General features: G+C 42.4%; 1 protein-coding gene across 3 annotated transcripts in view; it reads right to left on the reverse strand.

Moving 5' to 3' along the window:
- Positions 1-18937, reverse strand: part of CPOX (coproporphyrinogen oxidase) — a 217103-nt gene that overhangs the window by 67785 nt on the left and 130381 nt on the right. For 2 of the 3 annotated variants that reach the window (XM_002716741.5, XM_070071951.1), the window contains exons 1-4: positions 6472-7115; positions 4331-4477; positions 3960-4070; positions 2682-2823 (exon numbers count right to left, since the gene is read on the reverse strand). In XM_002716741.5, coding sequence (XP_002716787.2) covers positions 2682-2823; positions 3960-4070; positions 4331-4477; positions 6472-6994 — 923 coding nt within the window. In that variant the 5' untranslated portion in view covers positions 6995-7115. Of the gene's footprint in view, positions 1-2681; positions 2824-3959; positions 4071-4330; positions 4478-6471; positions 7116-16768; positions 16821-18027; positions 18244-18937 lie in introns of those variants that run through there. The other variant, XM_070071952.1, reaches the window with a different exon arrangement.

Genomic DNA, 18937 nt, shown 5'->3' on the forward strand with positions numbered 1-18937 from the left:
AGTCTGGTATCAACACTGCCTTCCTGAAACAGTGAGGCTACTGCCTTGAGAAGTATAGCTGCTTCTATAAGAGGAGGGCACGGATCTTCTTCTAATAATGACACCACCCAGGCAAAATCCTGACTCTCTGGTCAGTTCTGTATTCCCCAAAGAAAGGTACTGTAAACAATATCTAAGGCTGCTTTTGGCAATAAAATCTGCTGGCTCTATAGCATGCATAACTGGGGGAAGGGCGGTGGAAGAAACTGTTCAGGCGCATTAGAGTTTATACCCTTGTGAGCTCACACATGAAACTATCAATCTGTTCTACAGTTTTTTCCTTTCTGTGTCTACCAAACAAGTTTCCTAAGGAAACCACTTCCTAAATGCTAAGCTCATAAAACAGTTCACACCTGGGAAATAGTTCTTTTGATAATCTGCATATAATAAGGGTCTCTATGAGGAAATACCTGTTTAAACAAACAAAAAAAATGCTATCTAAAAGGTCACTTTAAACATAGCCCTGATATGAGCCGGTGCTGTGGCATAGCAGGTTAAGCCCCGACCTGTGGCACTGGCATCCCATATGGGCACTGGTTCGAGTCCTGGCTGTTTCACTTCTGATCCAGCTCTCTGCTAACGGCCTGGGAAAGCAGTAGTAGAGGACAACTCAAGTGTATGGGCCCCTACACCTGCATGGGAGACCCAGAAGCAGCTCCTGGCTTCTGGCTTCAGATCAGCCCAACTCCAGTAGCTGTGGCTATTTGGGGAGTGCGTCAGCAGTTGGAAAACATCTCCCTCTCTCTCTGTCTGTAACCTGTAACTCTGCCTCTTGAATAAATAAATAAATCTTAAAAAAAAATGGTATGTTTTGAGTTTAAGCTATCCGGGCTGTAAGACAGGAGCTGCAAACCCCTGGAACTGATGTCCTGGTATATTTCACCTTATCTGTAACTTGTTGAGTTTCTTTTATGTGCATATTAACATGGTTAAAATGTGTACCACTAACAAGGTTATGAAACCAGCTTTTAAGCCGAATCACATTATTTCATAATCTCTCTTCACAAGATAACAAAGTTAAGAAATTTACTCATAACTATTCTAAAAAACTCTTGTAACAATGACTGGGACTGGGCCAAGCCAGAGCCAGGATCTGGAACTCCATCCAGGCCTCCCACACGGGTAACAGGGGCTCAATTACTCGGAACATCTTCCACTGCTTTAGTAGAGAGTTGGATCAGGAGCACGAGCTGGAGCTCATACCAGATGCTGATGTGGCAGGCCGCAGCTTACGTTACTGTGCCACAACATGGGCTCCTCTCCTGAGGATTTTGAGGCTGAAGTCCGTGCTCTTGTATAAATGATGGTAACATTTCACAATGATTAGCTCTAAAAGTAAAGAAAAATGAGAAGAGCCTCTTAGTTATATCTCTTTCAAGAATCCCAATTTGGGAGCTAGCACTGTGGCACAACGGATTAAGCCATTACTTGCAATGCCAGCATGTCATATCAGAGAGCTGGTTCAGTCCAGTTCCTTGCTAATGCAGCTGGGAAAGCAACAGAAAATCACTCATGTACTTAGGCCCCTACCTGCGATGTGGGAGACCCAGATGGAGCTCCTGGTTCCTGGCTCCAGCCTGGCCCAGCCTGGCCCAGCCAGGGCAATGGGAGCATTTGGGGAGTGATCCAGCAGATGGAGGATCTCTCTCTCTCTCTCTCTCTCTCAGTCACTCTACCTTTCAAATGAATAAATCTTTAAAAAAAAAAAAAGTCCATTTTCTTCAAGCAGAATCAAGTACTTGATGCCTAAACAATTTATGTCCACTCCATGTGATATCTAACAAATATCCTGTACCTTCTCACGTGCTGAGTGTATGCTTGTCTTTCCTTACGTTGTTATTAGCGTTAACAAAATCTCCAATGGCACTCTTGTCCAAAATCTGTCACACTGGCATCTCTCCCTTATCAGTCCCCAACCCTTCTGATGCCCTCACATACTCGCAAATCAATGTCAGCATAGTAACTCTCATGTGGGGTAGGAATCCAACATCCTGCCCTAGGATTAAAGCACCTCTGATTTTCAGGCCTACATCACTTTATGGCTGATAGTCTACATTTTCTAGTATCAGTAAAAGAGACTGTTGGGGCCGGCGCTGTGGCGTAACGGGTAAAGCCACTGCCTGCAGTGCCGGCATTCCATATGGGTGCCAATTCGAGTCCCGGCTGCTTCACTTCCAATCCAGCTCTCTGCTATGACTTGGGAAAGCAGCAGAAGATGGCCCAGGTCTTTGGACCCCTGCACCCATGTGGGAGACATGGAAGAATCTCCTAGCTCCTGGCTTCAGATTGCCCCAGCTCTGGCAGTTGTGGCCTTTTGGGGAGTGCACCAGGAGATGGAAGACCTTTCTCTCTCTGCCTCTGCCTCTCTGTAACTCTTTCAAATAAATAAATAAAAATCTTTAAAAAACACACAAAAAAGATGCTGTTACTCAGTGTGTTACAGACATACTAACATTCTTAGGTTAAAAAAATTAAAATCACTTAAAACTGGTATTCCACTTATTCTGGTGAGCAAAATAAGAAAAGAGTTCAACCTGCATAAGCTGAAGAAGGTATTTCATGACATAATATTTGTCTTGGGACCCACAGAAGGAAATGGATTATATTTTGGGGGTCATGAAATGTTTATTACCTTTACCTACCATTTTTTAAATTTGGGGTAGAGATCTGGACCGTGCTGATCACAAGCCTCCTTTAAAGTTCTGTGAAAATGGACAGCGTCCTCTTGGTTCAAGTACGTTGGAGTGAGGTCACATCCACCACCAAACCACCACTGCTTGTTACCTACCAAAATAAGACATGAGATTCTGATGTGGACTTTGACACTCAGCAGTACTACTGATGATATTAGCAAACTTAATTCACTAGCCTAATTTACTAAGGATAAAATGGTGACATTCAAAAAACCTTTAAAAAAATAAAGAAAAAAGAAACCTTTAGCTCAGTTTCACTCCAAAGACCACGAAGTGTTAGGAAAGAAGAGGTAAAAGCAGAAAGAAAGGAAAATGAGAAATTAAGAAGTGAGTAGAACTAGCCTGCAAAGTGATATGTAGAGTGGTGAATGGTAAACACCACACAGGTACACCAGGCAGTGCACCTCAACTCTGGTGTGCATTAAAATCATGAGGGACTTAAAATAACTCTGCTAGGTCACAACTGAAAGGGAAGAAAAAAAAAAAAAAAAGGCAAAGCACATTAGTGGCCCAGGCTTCTGTGCTCTACAAAAACTCCCCAGGAGGCTCTCATGCTCCCTGTATTAGGAATCACTGCCGAGGGAGGCAACTTCACCATGTGAGAAAACTGTTTCATGTACTTACTTGGGGCTACGGGTTGTCAACACCAGCTACCAACTTTTAAACATTAAAAGGTGTTACCAAATGGAATGGCTTCAAAATGTAAAGTTAAGGCAGTGACTTTAAATGCTAGCACCTGCAGAGGCACCACTAGGCACAGGTGTTCTGACAAATGGCAACAGACACCCAGTTGACAGGAGACCTAAGCTGAAATTAAGGTACATGAGGCATGATTAAACTCACTGCGTAGATACTATGGACTACCAAAGGTATGCACATGGAAAACACTTTCTGAAAGCCAAGCTCTCAATTTCAACTTGCTTTATCAGGTTTTCCTTCATATGTAATGAATTTATATTTGGCAAGAATGCTGTGTGTACTAGAAGTTCCAGTTCATTATATCACAGCTTCTGTGTTGAAGGAAATACAGCGAAGTCAGAACCAGTCAATCTCACTTTTCATGTCCAGTGTATAATCTATTGCACCTGCCAAAGAAAAAGCCTTCTTCTGCCTCCAATAAACCAAGATAAGACTGTATTCATCTTTTCTCACATTTAGATATGATGCCTTTTTATCTGTTCTAAAGTACACATTTTACACAGTACTGGTATCTACAGATTCACTTACCATCAGCTTCTTCTATTTCAAAGTATCTGTAATTGAAATGGATAGTGGGAGCATGAGGATTCTTGGGATGGATAACAGAGCTCACACCCATTGCACAAAATGGCAGTTTACCTGAAAAGTAAAGTACGTAGTGGGTTACATTCAATCATCCGCCTTACTACCAATTAACTCTCCTGTGATCTGTTTCAATTTTCAACAAAAGCTGCTTTTTGTCTCAAAGTTTTTGCAAAGTATGAATGTACTTATTTGGTATATGCACCAAAAAGGCTTTCTGCAGAAGCAATAATTTTTTAAAATATGAAACTTGTTGGGGCAAAAGGTCTGTAGGGACTATTAAAGGTGGCTGGGATTATCAGAGTATGCTGATTTACCATCTTTCGTCTTCTTCAGAGTTTTTCCTCTGCTCCTCATCTGTTTCGCAGCTTCCTCAGAAAGATTTCCGTGGACAACAGAAATGCTCACCCCAGCCTTTTCAAACACACGTCCATCTTGAAGTACACAGCTGATGCCACCACCTCCTGATAATAAAAAAGTAAAAGAGGGAGAATGTAAGACTATGTGCAAAACTGAAGACAACCCTTGAATGAAACGTGGGGGGATTCGAAGTTATTTTCTTCCTCTGTCTCCTAAATCTCCTACATTATCAGTATGTTTATAATTTTCACGTACAATAATGTTAGACCATTAGTCTAGTTTTATGACAACAGCAGAGTGGGCCAATACTGGACCACCGCACATCACGGAACTAAATAGTTATTCTGCATTCTTATGCCATCATTCACGACAAATCACTGGAATGTTGTCCCTTCAAATACAACTGTTAAAGAATGGCATCCCTCAGTTATGATACATGGGAGAAAACTAAGGTTAAAACAGGAATGGTGTATATTCAAATTTAAGAGCTCTACTGTTTCAACAATGTTTTTCTCTGCTGTTTGCCTTTTAGGTTTTTCTTTTTAGGCAATTAAACCCTTAATATATTCAAACCTTTATGGGATTTCCAACTTTCCAATAAGTGAAACACATTATTTAGGGGGATAATTAGCTTCCATTAGGGTCATCATAAGGGCATTATTTCAAGAAACTTCATTATTGGCTTTTTTATTTCTTAGACGTTTTAAAGATTAATTTATTTGAAAGGTAGAGCATTAAAGAGAGAGAGATGGGGTGGGAAGGAGAAGAGGGAGAGAGAGGGAGGGGGAGGGGGAGGAGGAGAAAGAAGGGGGAGGGGAAGAGAAAGAGGGGGGAGAAGGGTAGGGAAAGCTGTAAGGGAGGGGGAAAGGAGAGGGGGAGGGCAGAGGGCTATCTTTCATGTGTTCCTTCACTCCCCAAATTGCTACAACACCCAGGACTGGCCAGGGTGAAGCCAGGAGCTCCATCCAGGAGGCAAGGGCCCAACACCAGCTGCCTTCCTAGTTGCATGAACAGGAAGCTGGATGGGAAGCGGAGCAGCCTGGTCTGGAACTGGCACTGGGTTGCAACTGGTGGCTTAGCCTGCTGCAACACAACACCAATCCCTCCAACAATTTTTAGAGCTGGATGGGACATGACATGATCCAGTACAAGTCTTCTATATTCCAGAAGTGAAAACAGAGGTCCAGAGAGAGAAAAATCCCTCATGCAAGATCACACAGCTGGCAAGTGGGCAACTGACACAATCTGTCCAAGCGCTATTTATGTTTCAGATCATTTTCTAAGCATTTTTACATATATTCATCTCATTTAATCCTCATGCTACCCTTAGTTACATTGTTTTTCAGCTGATTTCACAGATGAGGCAACAGAAGCACAAAACAGGTAACTCACATAAATCAGCTAAGACTAGTACTTGAGATTGTGTTCTGGTTCGGTAGTGTTCGCTTGAAAGCATTACAATATGGAGAACACTAGGAAAACCAAATTCAACATCATTTAGTACTGATATGAAAGGATCACAGCTCAAAACCTGCTGGTGAGAAGTTGTGTTGTAGGAAAAGCCAGGAATTCTCCAAGTTTCTGATCAAGATTGAGGGTTTCATCATACAGGCAACAACACGGTGAGGAATATAAAGAAATATATAAGTTTGGCATTGCAAGGAAATACATTCCCAGTAGGAAATCCACTGCCAAACCAACCAACAATTTCTTTTGCAACAGGAAAGAGTTAAGGACATTCTGACATAACCCTCCTCTGGGGAAGTCTGGTTGATACATAGAATGGGGGAACCCAGTTCCTCATCTGGTCTCCAAGAGAGGAAGAAGGGCAAATCCTTTAAGATATCTTTGAGAAAATGTCATTATGGAATTCCAACAATTTTGAAGCGCCCAGTATTAGTGGCAGCAGATCTAGATCCACACCTGCATGCAGAGGGCTGATGCCCCTCTCAGGGTGCATCTTTTCAGTGGTGTCGCGTCTAAACAAGGGGCCGCTTTGTAGGTAATCTCTACCTAACCCCATCCCTATTCTGAAAGTTCACTGCTTGCAATCCTCTTTTCCCCAATTCCTCCACCGCCAGGGGGCCGACCGCCTCACCTTCCTTCCTCTCCCACCGGTCCACAGAGAAACTGGCGCCCCCGTCTACCTGTGCCAGCGCCTGGCACACCTGGGCCTGGGTCTCCAGGATCAGCAGCTCCATCTTGGTCTTCATGTCGCCTGGCCTCCTCCGCAGCTCGTGCAGGTCGGTCACAGGCAAAGCCATGAAGCACTTGCAGCGGCGGGCCAGCTCGTCTTCCTCCTCGGGCTTCCCGGGAGAGGGGCTGCGCGCCCCCGAGCTCTTGGGCACCATCTCTGCCCGCTGCACGTGTCCGAAGGCGGCGGCGGCGGCCAGCCCTACCAACCCCCCCAAAGCCGCCGCCAGCCCGGTCCCCGGCCAGGGACCGCCTCGCGCCGTGGGGCCGTGCCCCAACCCCCGGCTCTGCTCCGTGCCAGCCGTGCCAGGGGGCCGGCAGATGGGTCGGGCCGTGCTGCGCCGCGACCAGGCGCGCAGCTCCCCGCGGCCGCCCCATGCCGCGCGCCAGCAGGGGCCTGTGCCCAACCTGCCCAAGTACAAGGCCATGTCACCCCAGGCAGTGCTCGCGTCGCAGAGTCTAGTCCCGAGCCCGCGAGCCTCACGGGGAGAGGGAACCTTTGGCGGCGAAAAGCGACAGGGGGACGGGCGGCGAGCGGAGCGCGGGGCATCCTGGGAGTTGTAGTCCGGATCCTATCTCCCTCGGCAGCAGCGGAGCGCTGCGCCGGGCCGATAAGAATCCGCCACGCCCAGAAGGGCAGGTCTTGCCGCGCGAGAGCTGGGGCCGGGACCGTGAGACGGCTGCGGGAGCGATAAGACAGGGCATGCCTGTCACGTACAACCTTGGGTTTGCTCAGCCACGGGAGAAGACAAAGTAGGGTTCTAATGCCATGGAAGGGCACTTGGCTCGCCTCATCAGTCCGTCCTAGCCCCTCCAGCGCTTCTAGAGCTGCAGGAGCCGTGGGTTTGGGGCCAGGAAGTTCCTCACCCAAAAGCTAGTTTCTGACGGGAGCCATGGTCCTAAAATAATCCCGGGAAAGAAATGTCCTGGAGTCAAGTCCACATCCACAGTTCTGCCCTTGTTTCTGCGGCGCCCACTTGATCGTTTTAGGATTAGGGAAGCAAAGTGACGGCTTTTCTTAACCAGCATAAAACTCCTGCGTGTGAGTGATAAAGAAATAAGGCGTTTAAAAAATGCGTATCCTACTATGGTAGAGGGCTGTAAACTAGGCCAGGCACACGCTCCACCCCACTGTCTCCCGCCGGACCCCCAAGGAAACAGGCACTAGAATTGATACGCAGGGTTTTTGTTCCTGTAACCCTACCGCAGCCTGGATCAGGCCAAGAACAATCGTCAGGGCTAATTTGCCTGTTAAGCATGCAGGATGATTTTAAAGTCTGACAGCAGATAATAATTTAAGCCACTGCTGGTTATGGTTCCCATAATTTTTTCTTACTGGCTGGGATGGACCATCAGAGCCTATGAGTCAAACCAGGTGTTCAAGTTAGTGTACTTTCAAAAGTTCATGGAGGAACCCACACCCTCCCCTCCCCAGCCTCGCGCTGTGAAATCCCCACCTGTTACAAAGAAACTGGGAGAGATGTGGAATAACACTGGTGCGGATGACAAGCAGCCTGATGGACAAAAGGCTGCCAAGCAGAAGGAAAAATACAAGGACACAGCCGCATACCGAGCTAAAGGAAAACCTGATGCAGCAAAATAGGGAGTCATCGAGGCTGAGAAGAGCAAGAAAAACAAGGAAGAGAAGATGTCGATGAAGATGGAGAAGCTGATGATGATGATGAAGTTGGTTCCAGTGCAATTTTTTACTTGTTTATAAAGCATTTAAACCCCACCCCGTACACAACTCACTGTTTTTAAAGAAAAAAATTTGAAGTGTGAGGCTATGTAAGATTTGTTTTTAACCTGTTCAGTGTCTTTCTGTGCAGTTAACACACCACCAAATATATTTTTAGGTAGTCCCGTCCTGGTGGTATTTTTCAATAGCCACTAACCTTGCCTAGTATGGTATGGGGGTTGTAACTTGGCATGGAAATTTAAAACAGGTTCTTGTTGGTGCACAGTACAAGTTGGTTAAATATGGGGACAGTAGATTTTTCATCTTCAGTTGTCTGATGCAGTTTATACAAAATAATTGATCTGTTTCCTGCATACTAGTATAATTGCAAAATAAATGTTGCAGCCGTTTTGTTGACATTCTGAATGCTTCTAAGTAAATACAACTTTTTAAGTAGTATTGTGTGGGGAGCAACCCGGACTAGACTGAGTTACTGGAATTAAGACTTATTCTATGCATCTGCTCTCCCACAATATGGCGCTGGGAGAGGAGAAAACAGCTTCTACGCAGCTGCCTCCAGTTCAACCAATAAACTGTAGGACCTACTCCTGATTGGAGGAGAGCAGCGTACTCGGCGTGTGGGCAGCCGAGTTAGGATTGGCGGAGGAGGACTATAAAGGAGGAGAGAGACGGCATTCACCAGGAACATCTAAGGGGAACATCTAAGGGAACACCTGTGCAGCCCCCGAGAGAGCCGGCCGGCGGTGTGCCGCTCCCCTGCGGAAGTGGGGAAAGTGGCCAGGGGGAACCGCCCTTCCACGGAGGTGGAAGGGACAGTAGCCAACCCGGGAAGAACCAGCAGCAAACCCGGGGAGGGCCGAGCAGATGAAAGAACAGCGCAGGGTCCTGTGTCATTCCTCCATGAAGACGGGGAGCGACATAATGGTGCCGTGACTCGGATATGAAGCCTAGGCAGGGTTTAGTGTCGTTCCTCCATGAAGAGGGGGAGCGACATAATGGTGCCATGACTCGGATATGAAGCCTAGGCAGGACTTAGTGTCGTTCCTCCATGAAGAGGGGGAGCGACAGTATTGTCCTTTTCATAGGTCTGGAATTTTTCCTCTTGAGGGGAAGCTAGTCTTGCTTTTGCCCATTCTGGATCACATGAATTATTACAGTGTTATTTATTTCTTCATGTAGTTAGCAGATAAGAAGCTTGTGTCTACACACACTTTATATCATGACTGGGGCAACAAAAGTGAAATTGAGATCATTTCCATCCATAACTGAAACTACAAAACTACAAAATCCTGATCAGCTGATAACAGATTTCACATAACTCACATTTACAAAGAGTAACCAATCTCCTCACAGCATGAGATTACTAGAATCAAACTTTTTCTTTTAGAACCAAACATTTTGAAAGCCTGTCCTTGAAGGACTAATAGAAAAGTATGTTCTAATGTTTATGTGAGGATTTAATATTTAACTTCCATTACTATGTAATGGCAGTTTATTTTGAAGTTCCCACATAAAAGAAAACCTGAGAATCTATCCCCAAAAGTGTGAGTTTAAAAAATAAGACTGCCATAGGAAATTTTTTGTTCCCCATTTGTCCCAGTGAAGGCTATGAAAGTGCTGGCTGTCCATGTCTTCTCCCGTTTATCTAAATATAGACTGCTCAGGGAACTTGAGACTCTCCATTAAAAGTAGTTTTAATTAACTGGACCAGCTCTTGAGATTATAAAGCCACATTTAAAGTAGGGTATATTTTCTTCCATTGTGGTTTTTATAAATCCTTTATAAATCAAGTGGCCATTTAGGGAGAAGACACTCAAAACTTAGCATCTCAGATGAATTATCCAATTTATTTGATTTTTCTTTACAAAATCCAAAGTTATTCATTACAGTCATGTTTATCTGCTTAGCAGTTTAGGGAACAATTTGGCAATTTTGTGGTTTTTGAGATTATTGTTCTCTTAAAATGCCAGTGTTTCAAAATAGCATTCTTGTAATTTTACATGCTTTTGTGAAAGAGTGCTGTTTTGTTATATAACTTTGACTTGGATTCTTTTCATTTTCCTTTGTTTATGTAATTTCAGGAGGAATACTGAATATCCGAGTCCTAGATGATACTAATAAACTAGTAATTACAGAGCTTTTTAAAAAAAATAGTTTGTGGAAAATGTAATTACAAGATAAGTTTCTTTTGGTGCAAAATTTGAAAACTCCTTGCAGTTTTTCCTAATATACATTCTTCATGAACTTTTTGAAGACTCCACATATGTTATAGGTTCCCAATAGCATCTGGCAGCTTTCACACTGAGACACAATGTTGGATATGTGGCCATGCTTCCAGTTAATGGAGTCAATGAAAGGTAAAGGCCTGGATTGAAAAATGAATGGGCTACTTGTAGGGAAGAAAAGCCATTAGCTTTCAGCTACAGTGTAACCTACCAGGAGGCTGAGTTAGCAAAGGAGGAAAGGAAAGATAAGAATTATTGCTCTACGAAGGGTTGTTTGTCTCTTCTGGATGCCTGTGATGGGGTTTGGCTGGGCCTGGTGATGATAAATGAGTCTCATTAATGAGAGAAAGCTCTCTGGCCCATTTATCTCTGTAAGAAACCCCTTCATTTTTTTCTCTGAATCCGAATACCCAAGCAGTTGGTAAAAGATAAACAGGAGCAGGCTGCTTGGATTATTGCCTTGTCCGGGCAGCTGGTCCTGAGCAAATTGTGTCCTAGGTTTCAGCTCTGATCCCTTCCCACCTGTAGCTTCTCCCTGGAAAGGGCCTTCTCTCTGTTCCTCCCCTGCTTCCCAGCACCTCCCTACCTTTAACCTATGCTTAGGAGGGACCTCAACAGTCTAGTTAGTGTGAGTTTAAATCAGCTTCCCATGGGTTCAAATTGGCCCCAACACCTGTATTTAAGTCTTGTTAGTGTGAAATAAAAGATATCCTCTATCTAGGCAATTTCATGCATCAGGAACCCTTTTCAAAAGGACAACTGAAAAGTTTACAAATTATAAAATATAAGATGTAAAGTTGAGGGTTTTATCTACTTTTTTTTTAAACTCGGCTTCCTGTACTGCCTTTTTTTTTTTTTTTTTTGACAAAGTGGACAGTGAGAGAGAGAGAGAGAGAAAGGTCTTCCTTTTTTGCCGTTGGTTCACCCTCCAATGGCCGCCGCGGCCAGCGCGCTGCAGCTGGTGGACCGCGCTGATCCGATGGCAGGAGCCAGGTACTTATCCTGGTCTCCATTGGGGTGCAGGGCCCAAGCACTTGGGCCATCCTCCACTGCACTCCTGGGCCACAGCAGAGAGCTGGCCTGGAAGAGGGGCAACTGGGACAGAATCCGGTGCCCCGACTGGGACCAGAACCTGGTGGGCTGGCGCCGCAGGGTGGAGGATTAGCCTAGTGAGCCGCAGCGCCGGCCCCTGTACTGCTTTTGTAACTTTATTTTCTATGTAGCCCCACCAGCAAACAACACTCTGACTAGTCTTATCCAGATATACTGGGTATAGGTATATAAGTACTGTTTGTCAAATTGCACATACTTCTCAGAATCTTCCATGAACTTTATCCTTGCTCTGACTCCTAAAGACCTGTTGAACATAATCGATTTTTAGCCTGCTGGTTCATTAGTTGTCCCTTTTTCTATAGAGAATCTGAGGGAGTTCTGGCTTTTATCCCTCTGGTAGCTGTTGTTATTGAATTATATTATTTTCATTAATTCCCAAATTTTGACAGCTAAATAAAAAAAAGCTACTAAAGTGACAGTTCTGTTGCTTTCAGATCAATACAGAAAGTCACATTAATTAGTAGCAAAGTATTGCTAAACATATGTGTTTGCCTTGGCATGCTTCTGCCCAACTTATCAGAAATTCTGATAGGGTAGATGGGGTTATGGGAATGAGATTAGCAAAGGAGTAGAAATTTTGAAATTTCTACTCTAATTTTGTTCTAGCATTTAAGTATTAAACATTTTCATATTTAAAGGTAAATGTTTACATAGAATCATTAAAATAATTGGTTCATAGTGTAGTTGACTTGGTTTTTCTTAACAAAAGTAATTTTAAAATTAGTTTTTCACAGAAGTTTAGGTACCAGTGGGAGGTATAGAGGTATAGATACCAGTCAAATATTCCATGAAAGCTTTATAGAAGGGCCAGACTCATAAACTTGCCACTTCAGCTCATTACCTTTAGTGTTTAGTTTCTTCCTAATTCTACCATACAGTTATTTTGGATGTAATGTCTGGAGTTGCAGCAACCTTTTTGTGACCAAGATTATGAATATCCTATGAAAAAAATGGCAGATCAGTAAGATAATAAGCAGATATAGCAGCCCTGACTGCTTACCTTTTGACTTCTGTGATATGAGAAAAATATATTTAAAGTAGTGTTTGTCAGGTTTTCTTCCACTTACAGTTGAAGTCTTTCTGATATAGACTGTTCAGATACCCAGCCTGGGATTAATAAATAACGACCAGGGCTGAAGAATGGGATCATGTAAGAACATGAGAGCTTCTGCTACTAGTGTTTAGGGGTGGAGGGTTGTTGAGGAGGTGAGATACTATTTCTAGAAAAAGGAAAATGTGATCGGCAGAAGTGTGATTTTTGATGAGCAGATAATATCCTAAATGCCCACTATATGGGAAAAATTTTCGAAGATTATTCTAGGGTGTGGAGCCTACCCATCTAAGATTAACAAAAATAGGGAATTAAGAAGAACTAGCAAGTACAGAGCAGTTTATAGTAGGATGGGAGGTAATCAGTTTGAGAGAGTTCTTAATATAATTTTTTCACCAGTTCACCCAAAGCTCTCCAGTGGGTTGATTTGCCCAGATACAGGGTCTACCATCAACATAAAATGCTTTCACTGTCCAATCTAGGAAGGTGAATTGAAAGGTGGTGGTGGGGATCATTTAAGATGTTGGGGACAAATTGTTGGCATATATGCAGGTGTCCCTTCTCATAGGTAACCAAGGAACAATGAGGTTATAAGAGAGACATTCAACTTGCTCCTGGGTGTCCACCTCCATGAGATTTTCATGACACTTGGAATCAGTGGTACTTTCTTAACAAGCAAAGCAGCTTTCTCTCATGTCATCAAGAGTTCTCTGGTGGACTGGAATGCTCTCTTGGGACATATCCGATTAAGACCTTTTACCTTAAAAACATATCAAAATCTTTTTAAACTTAGAAATAAAGAATTGGTTCCTTTTGTTCTCTGCCTCTATCCAGAATGACGTTTTCCTCCATGTTTAACTAATTAGCTGTGACCAGAACCTGGTCTAGAAGTGATGAGACTGAGTGAATGCAGAGGAGAGGAAAGCACATTTCAAATATTCCCTTACAATAGACATGTTGAACTTGCAAGCCTGGTAGGCTATGTAAATGGAAATGTGGGCCCAGAGAAGGATGAGAAATGGAAGGATAGATTTGCAAGATGTCCACAGTGATGGAATAATGATATCACCCAGGATAACTTAGAACAAATGGATAAAAGATCATAAAAACATAAAAAAATCATAAAAACATAAAAAAGATCATAAAAACAGAGCAACAGACACATTTAGGAATAAGGGAAACAAGAAGTCTTGGGGCATTTGTTGTGTTTCACAGAACCCTGGAAGAGATGGCTCCTAGAATTGATTAGTGCACAGAAAGACTTACTTTCTGATCAATCAGAGAATACATAGGTACTTCAAGGTTTCATGGAAATGAAATGAAAAGATAAATCTATTTTGACTCAACACACTTGGAAAATCCTGCATTTTTGATGACCTTCATGAAGAACCTTTGTATAAGTGCTGAATAGAGGATATGGAAATCATGAAGTCACTGCTGCTTTTGAGACGGAGTTTCAAAGAACCTGATGAGATAAATCAAAAATATGCAGGGGCCGCCATTGTGGCATAGCAGGTTAATATTCTACCTGCAGCATCCCAGCCACTCCGCTTCTGATCCAACTTCCTGCTAATATGCCTGGGAAAGTAGCAAAAGATTGCCCAAGTACTTGGGTCCCTGCACCCACATGAGAGACCCAGAAGCAGCTCCTGGCTCCTGACTTGGCTCAGCCCCAGCCATTGAGGCCAGCAGATGAAAGAGCTCATGCTCTCTCTCTTTCTGCCTCTTTCTCTCTCTCTCTCTTTGTCTTTCCTCCTCTCTTTGTAACTCTGCCTTTCAAATAAATATATTTTTAAAAAATCTTTAAAAGAGAAATTATGTGGAACAATAGTAACTCAGTGTGGGAAGTTATAAGATTGACTTTTATTAGGAATGGAAGACTTCAGCAGTTCTGTTTGTTTTTGCTGAAGAGAGTGAGGCAACAGATTTGGGGAAAAAATGCAAGAATATGCATTACTAGGAGACCTCATATCCAGACCCAATATTTGTTTATTTCCTTCTCTTCCCACATTGCATCATTCAACTTCCATTCTGGGAATGGAAGAGAGCATGGAAACAAAGGAACAGTCCCTTTAAATCTCAATGTATGTACTTTCAAGCAACCTGGATTTCTTGCTCCAAATATGAGGAATCTTCAAAAAGTTAATGAAAAATGCTTATTATGAGAAAACCATACTTGGATTTAAAGATTTTAGTGTGTCAAAGTATTCTCATCTTTTCCCTGAGCGTTTTGAAGTACTTTCTTTCACCCTCATTCTAACCATCCTTAATGCCACCTTAGTGTAATGAAGGGTCATGAGAACTTTGTAGAGTATCCTTGAGCAAACTGAGTCCTGGATCATGCATTCTTTCTATGGACACTTATTTAGCACCTTACATGTGCTATAATCAGAACCACTATTTGTCACCTTCATGTGATAAATTAGGGAACTGTGAACCAAATATAGACCTTGTCTCTAATCTTCTTTTTACTGTGTTGTCTGACCCAGGGGCCTTTTCCACTAATACAATCTGAACAATGTTTACTGAACACCTATGCTTTGCTAGGAACTTGAATGCACACAGAGGAGCTACCAGTGTTCTTCCATCCTGCTAGGAACAGAGATGTCACTTGGGCTGCTGGATCATGCTTTCAAATGAATAATTACACAGTCTCAACTTTCTGTGATATTGTGGACCCTAAAAATGACCATGCCAGCAGAATTAAGACATATGAATAATCAATGGGAAAAATTATAGCTGTTCCATGACCTTTAAAATATTTGACAAAATATTAAAACCTCAGTTACTATGGATTGTAAATGAAAAAAATGACAAAGCTAGTGTTGATTTAGCATACTGTAATTTAAAATGTTATTAACATTGATCAATAGCTTGAAAATGCTTACGTTGTTATTGTTATCGTATAATTTATGATATAGAGCAAGCATCTTTTCTATGCCTTATGGAACTGTTACATTCCTTTCTAAGTCTGGATCTGTTTTCAACATTTCATCCTTTGTGCTTTCGATGTTGTGAAATATTCCAATAGTTCCTTTTATCTGAAGTAGCTCTTGTTGGTTTGCTTTGTTTTGTTTTTATCAGAATCACTTCCTCTGGGACATCTTCATGCAAAGCAAACACTGTTTTCAGCTATGTCCGTAAATTTGCCTTCACTAAGTTCCCATGATGGTTACTTGAAATATGTATCAACCTGGCCAGGCCACAGTGCCCAGATATTTGCTCAAGCATTCTGGATGTTTCTATGAGGGTGGTTTTCAGATGATTTCTTATTTATGTTGGTGGATGTTGAATAAAACACGTTGTCCTCCAAAATGTGGGTATTGTTCAAGCAGTCCATTGAAGGTCTGATAGGAAAATAGACTGGCCTCCCCAGGGCAAGCGGGTATTCTGCAGATTCTGCCAGTGGACAGTCTTTGGACTGAATTGTAACACTGGCTTTGCCTTCAGTCTCTAGACTACTGACCCACCCCATCCCAGCTTATGGATTTTAGACTCCATAATCCTGAAATTCTCTCTGTGTATCTCACTCTTTTTATCCCTACTGGTTTCTTTTTTTCTATAGAATCCTGACTAATTCAATTCTTCTGGCTGAATATATAAGTGCCTCAAAAGGGAACAATGTCAACATTTGCTATAGTGATTTGTTGTTTCTTTAATACCATTTATGTTGGCCTAGAATTTCATTTCCAGTGCTATCATTTTCTGCATCTATGCTATACTTTCATTTTTGCTAACCAGTTCTCTCTTGCATTTATCATTATTTGTAATGTATCTCATGGGTTTAAAACTTGGAGACAAGGAAAAAACATAGCTACACAGGTGTTTCTGTGTGCATAAGCTGAATAACAGATGAGTAGCAACCAGTTACCAAAACAGGCCTTGCAAAAATGAACAAGATTGGTCAGTGAACATTATGCCACTTATTATGTAGTGATTTGTGGACTGAAGACATAGAACAAAGTTTTGTACTTTATGCAACTACCCACAGTTATGTAATGGGTTGCATTTGAACTCTGTTATTGGGGGAACTGGTGATGTTTAACTAATCCATGGTAAGTAACCGAGATTGTGTGTATTGAAATCATACAGCGCAAGGACTGCCTGCACTTACCTTTGCACTTGTTTTCTAGATTGGTAATTGTAGATGTCCCTGGCATGAAGGACTATGAAAAAAGAAAACAAGATTCTCGACATGATCAACGATATTCTCTATTCTCATGATCAACATGATCAACATGATCTCATGATCAACAATAATCTCTATTGAAAGGTTCTTTCATTTAATTAACTGAAACTCTCAAAATGTCTAATGCATTTTTTCTTGCTAATTTTCTGTGAATTATTGGCACTTTGAGACTGAAATAAAAATTTCCAATTATAGGAAGTGGTTTGTGCCAGAGACAACTAATTGTCCACCAAAAATCCGTTTGCCCCTTCTTCCTTTAAAATTAGTACTTCACATTTTAGGAGGAGCATATAGGTGCCTCATTAAAGAGTACATTTCACCCTCTCTTGCAGCTTATGACCAATTCTGACAAGTGAGACGTGAACAAAATTAGTGTGTGCAACTTCTTGATTTGTCTTTCAAAGGAATGGATATTCTTTCCTCTGGCCTTTTCTCCAATGGCTAGAAGATGTGAGAGCATGAAGTAGCATGGTCACGTTGGACCTAGAAATAGAATATGCATGTGCAGTGAGCATGATATCACTGCACTATGCACCTGATGCTGTGACTTGTAGAGAGTTCCATCAGAAAGAATAAGCCTCAGGCTTGTTTCAGCCATGGCATTTTGGGAAGTTTTATGTTACAGACACTTATCTATAATTACAACTATCATGATTTGCTTCTGTTTTGGGAATCAAATGTTTAAAGTAGCCTAACATAGTAACATGGATTTTTTGTACATCATACATATTAGCTAATGAATTCTCTCTCTTCCAACTTTCTTTTAAAAACAGCAAGAGAAAAGCTTTAATCCCTAAATTTAATAGTATCCCCTTCTAAGAAAATAAGCTGAGTGGGACCTATTCAATAAAATCTTCCTGTAACACAGTGGTGTTACACACTGATCAATTATTATGCACTAAAGCTCTCAACCTCCATTCATAACCACTAGACATGTTGGGATGGGGTTTACAATATTTAAATTGAGTTTCCAGGTGCTAATGAGGTCTAATGAGAGTAGAATTAGTTGACAAACATTTATATATTTTTTGTAACAGAAATTTAAGATAGCATTAACCAGTTAAGTCATTGACATGGAAATAAGTTCTGCTACAACCAATGAAATATGTCCATGGTGTCTCTATAAGCAAACAAAACACCAACAAATGTCCGATACTCCTGTGTATACACTAGGGGGCACTCACCTTCTTTTTCTCAAACCAATATGTTGAATCATCTTGGGATCTTGTTAGAAAATGTATATCCTGAAGATGGCCGAGGTGCCCAAGGTTCATCTCCTCCTCCACGGAGAACCAAAACAACAAATAATTACCTGATTGACTGTATTTCCAGGTGAGTGCCTGAGGTAGAATACTGGAACTCAGCAAGGGAGATATGGAAACTCTGTACGACATGGAGACCTAGTATGACAGCATAGAGAAACAATGCCCCTTGGCAACCATGACTCAAATGTAATCTTGACCCCACAACCCAGGAAGACCTAGTTGTGGGGCACAGGATAAACATGATATCCCCAGAGGACTCTATTGCTGCTGAAGCCACATACTAAAGTCCTAGCTAGAAGAGGGATCTATAGTTGTTATGGCTTGGAGTCCCACAAGGGGAGCTACTTGATCAGCACACAGTAGCTTTGCAACAGAGGAGTAACTCATATTATCTACTCCTAAACCACCACTGCACAGGCTAAGGCAGTGTGGCATCATTTTGAGAAAGAAGTCACAGGAATCCACCCTGCCTTAGGGGACAGAAGCCCCTATACAACCTCATCCCTCTAGCCCCATAGACATACCAGCACATTTGCAAAAGACATCAGCCACATGAACCCCACTAGACAGAGCACAGCAACTGTGACACCAGTACCCTATACCATGCAGCGTCCTGCATAACAAGAGGGCACATGGCTCATCAAACCAAGGGTTTCTGTCCCTAGGACCTGAGAAGTAGGAATATTTGTCCCCTTGGATTTGGGCTTCATGCCCCATTCCTCCCCGCTTCCCCTTCTACTCAGGACAGCATTCATCACCACTGGTATCCATGTACCCTGCAAGGACTAGACTGGTGCTCTATGAACTTAGCCTCACCCTCACCTCTGTG

The sequence above is a fragment of the Oryctolagus cuniculus genome, chromosome 4 (genome assembly GCF_964237555.1).
Source record: "Oryctolagus cuniculus chromosome 4, mOryCun1.1, whole genome shotgun sequence".
Taxonomy (NCBI): Eukaryota; Metazoa; Chordata; class Mammalia; order Lagomorpha; family Leporidae; genus Oryctolagus; species Oryctolagus cuniculus.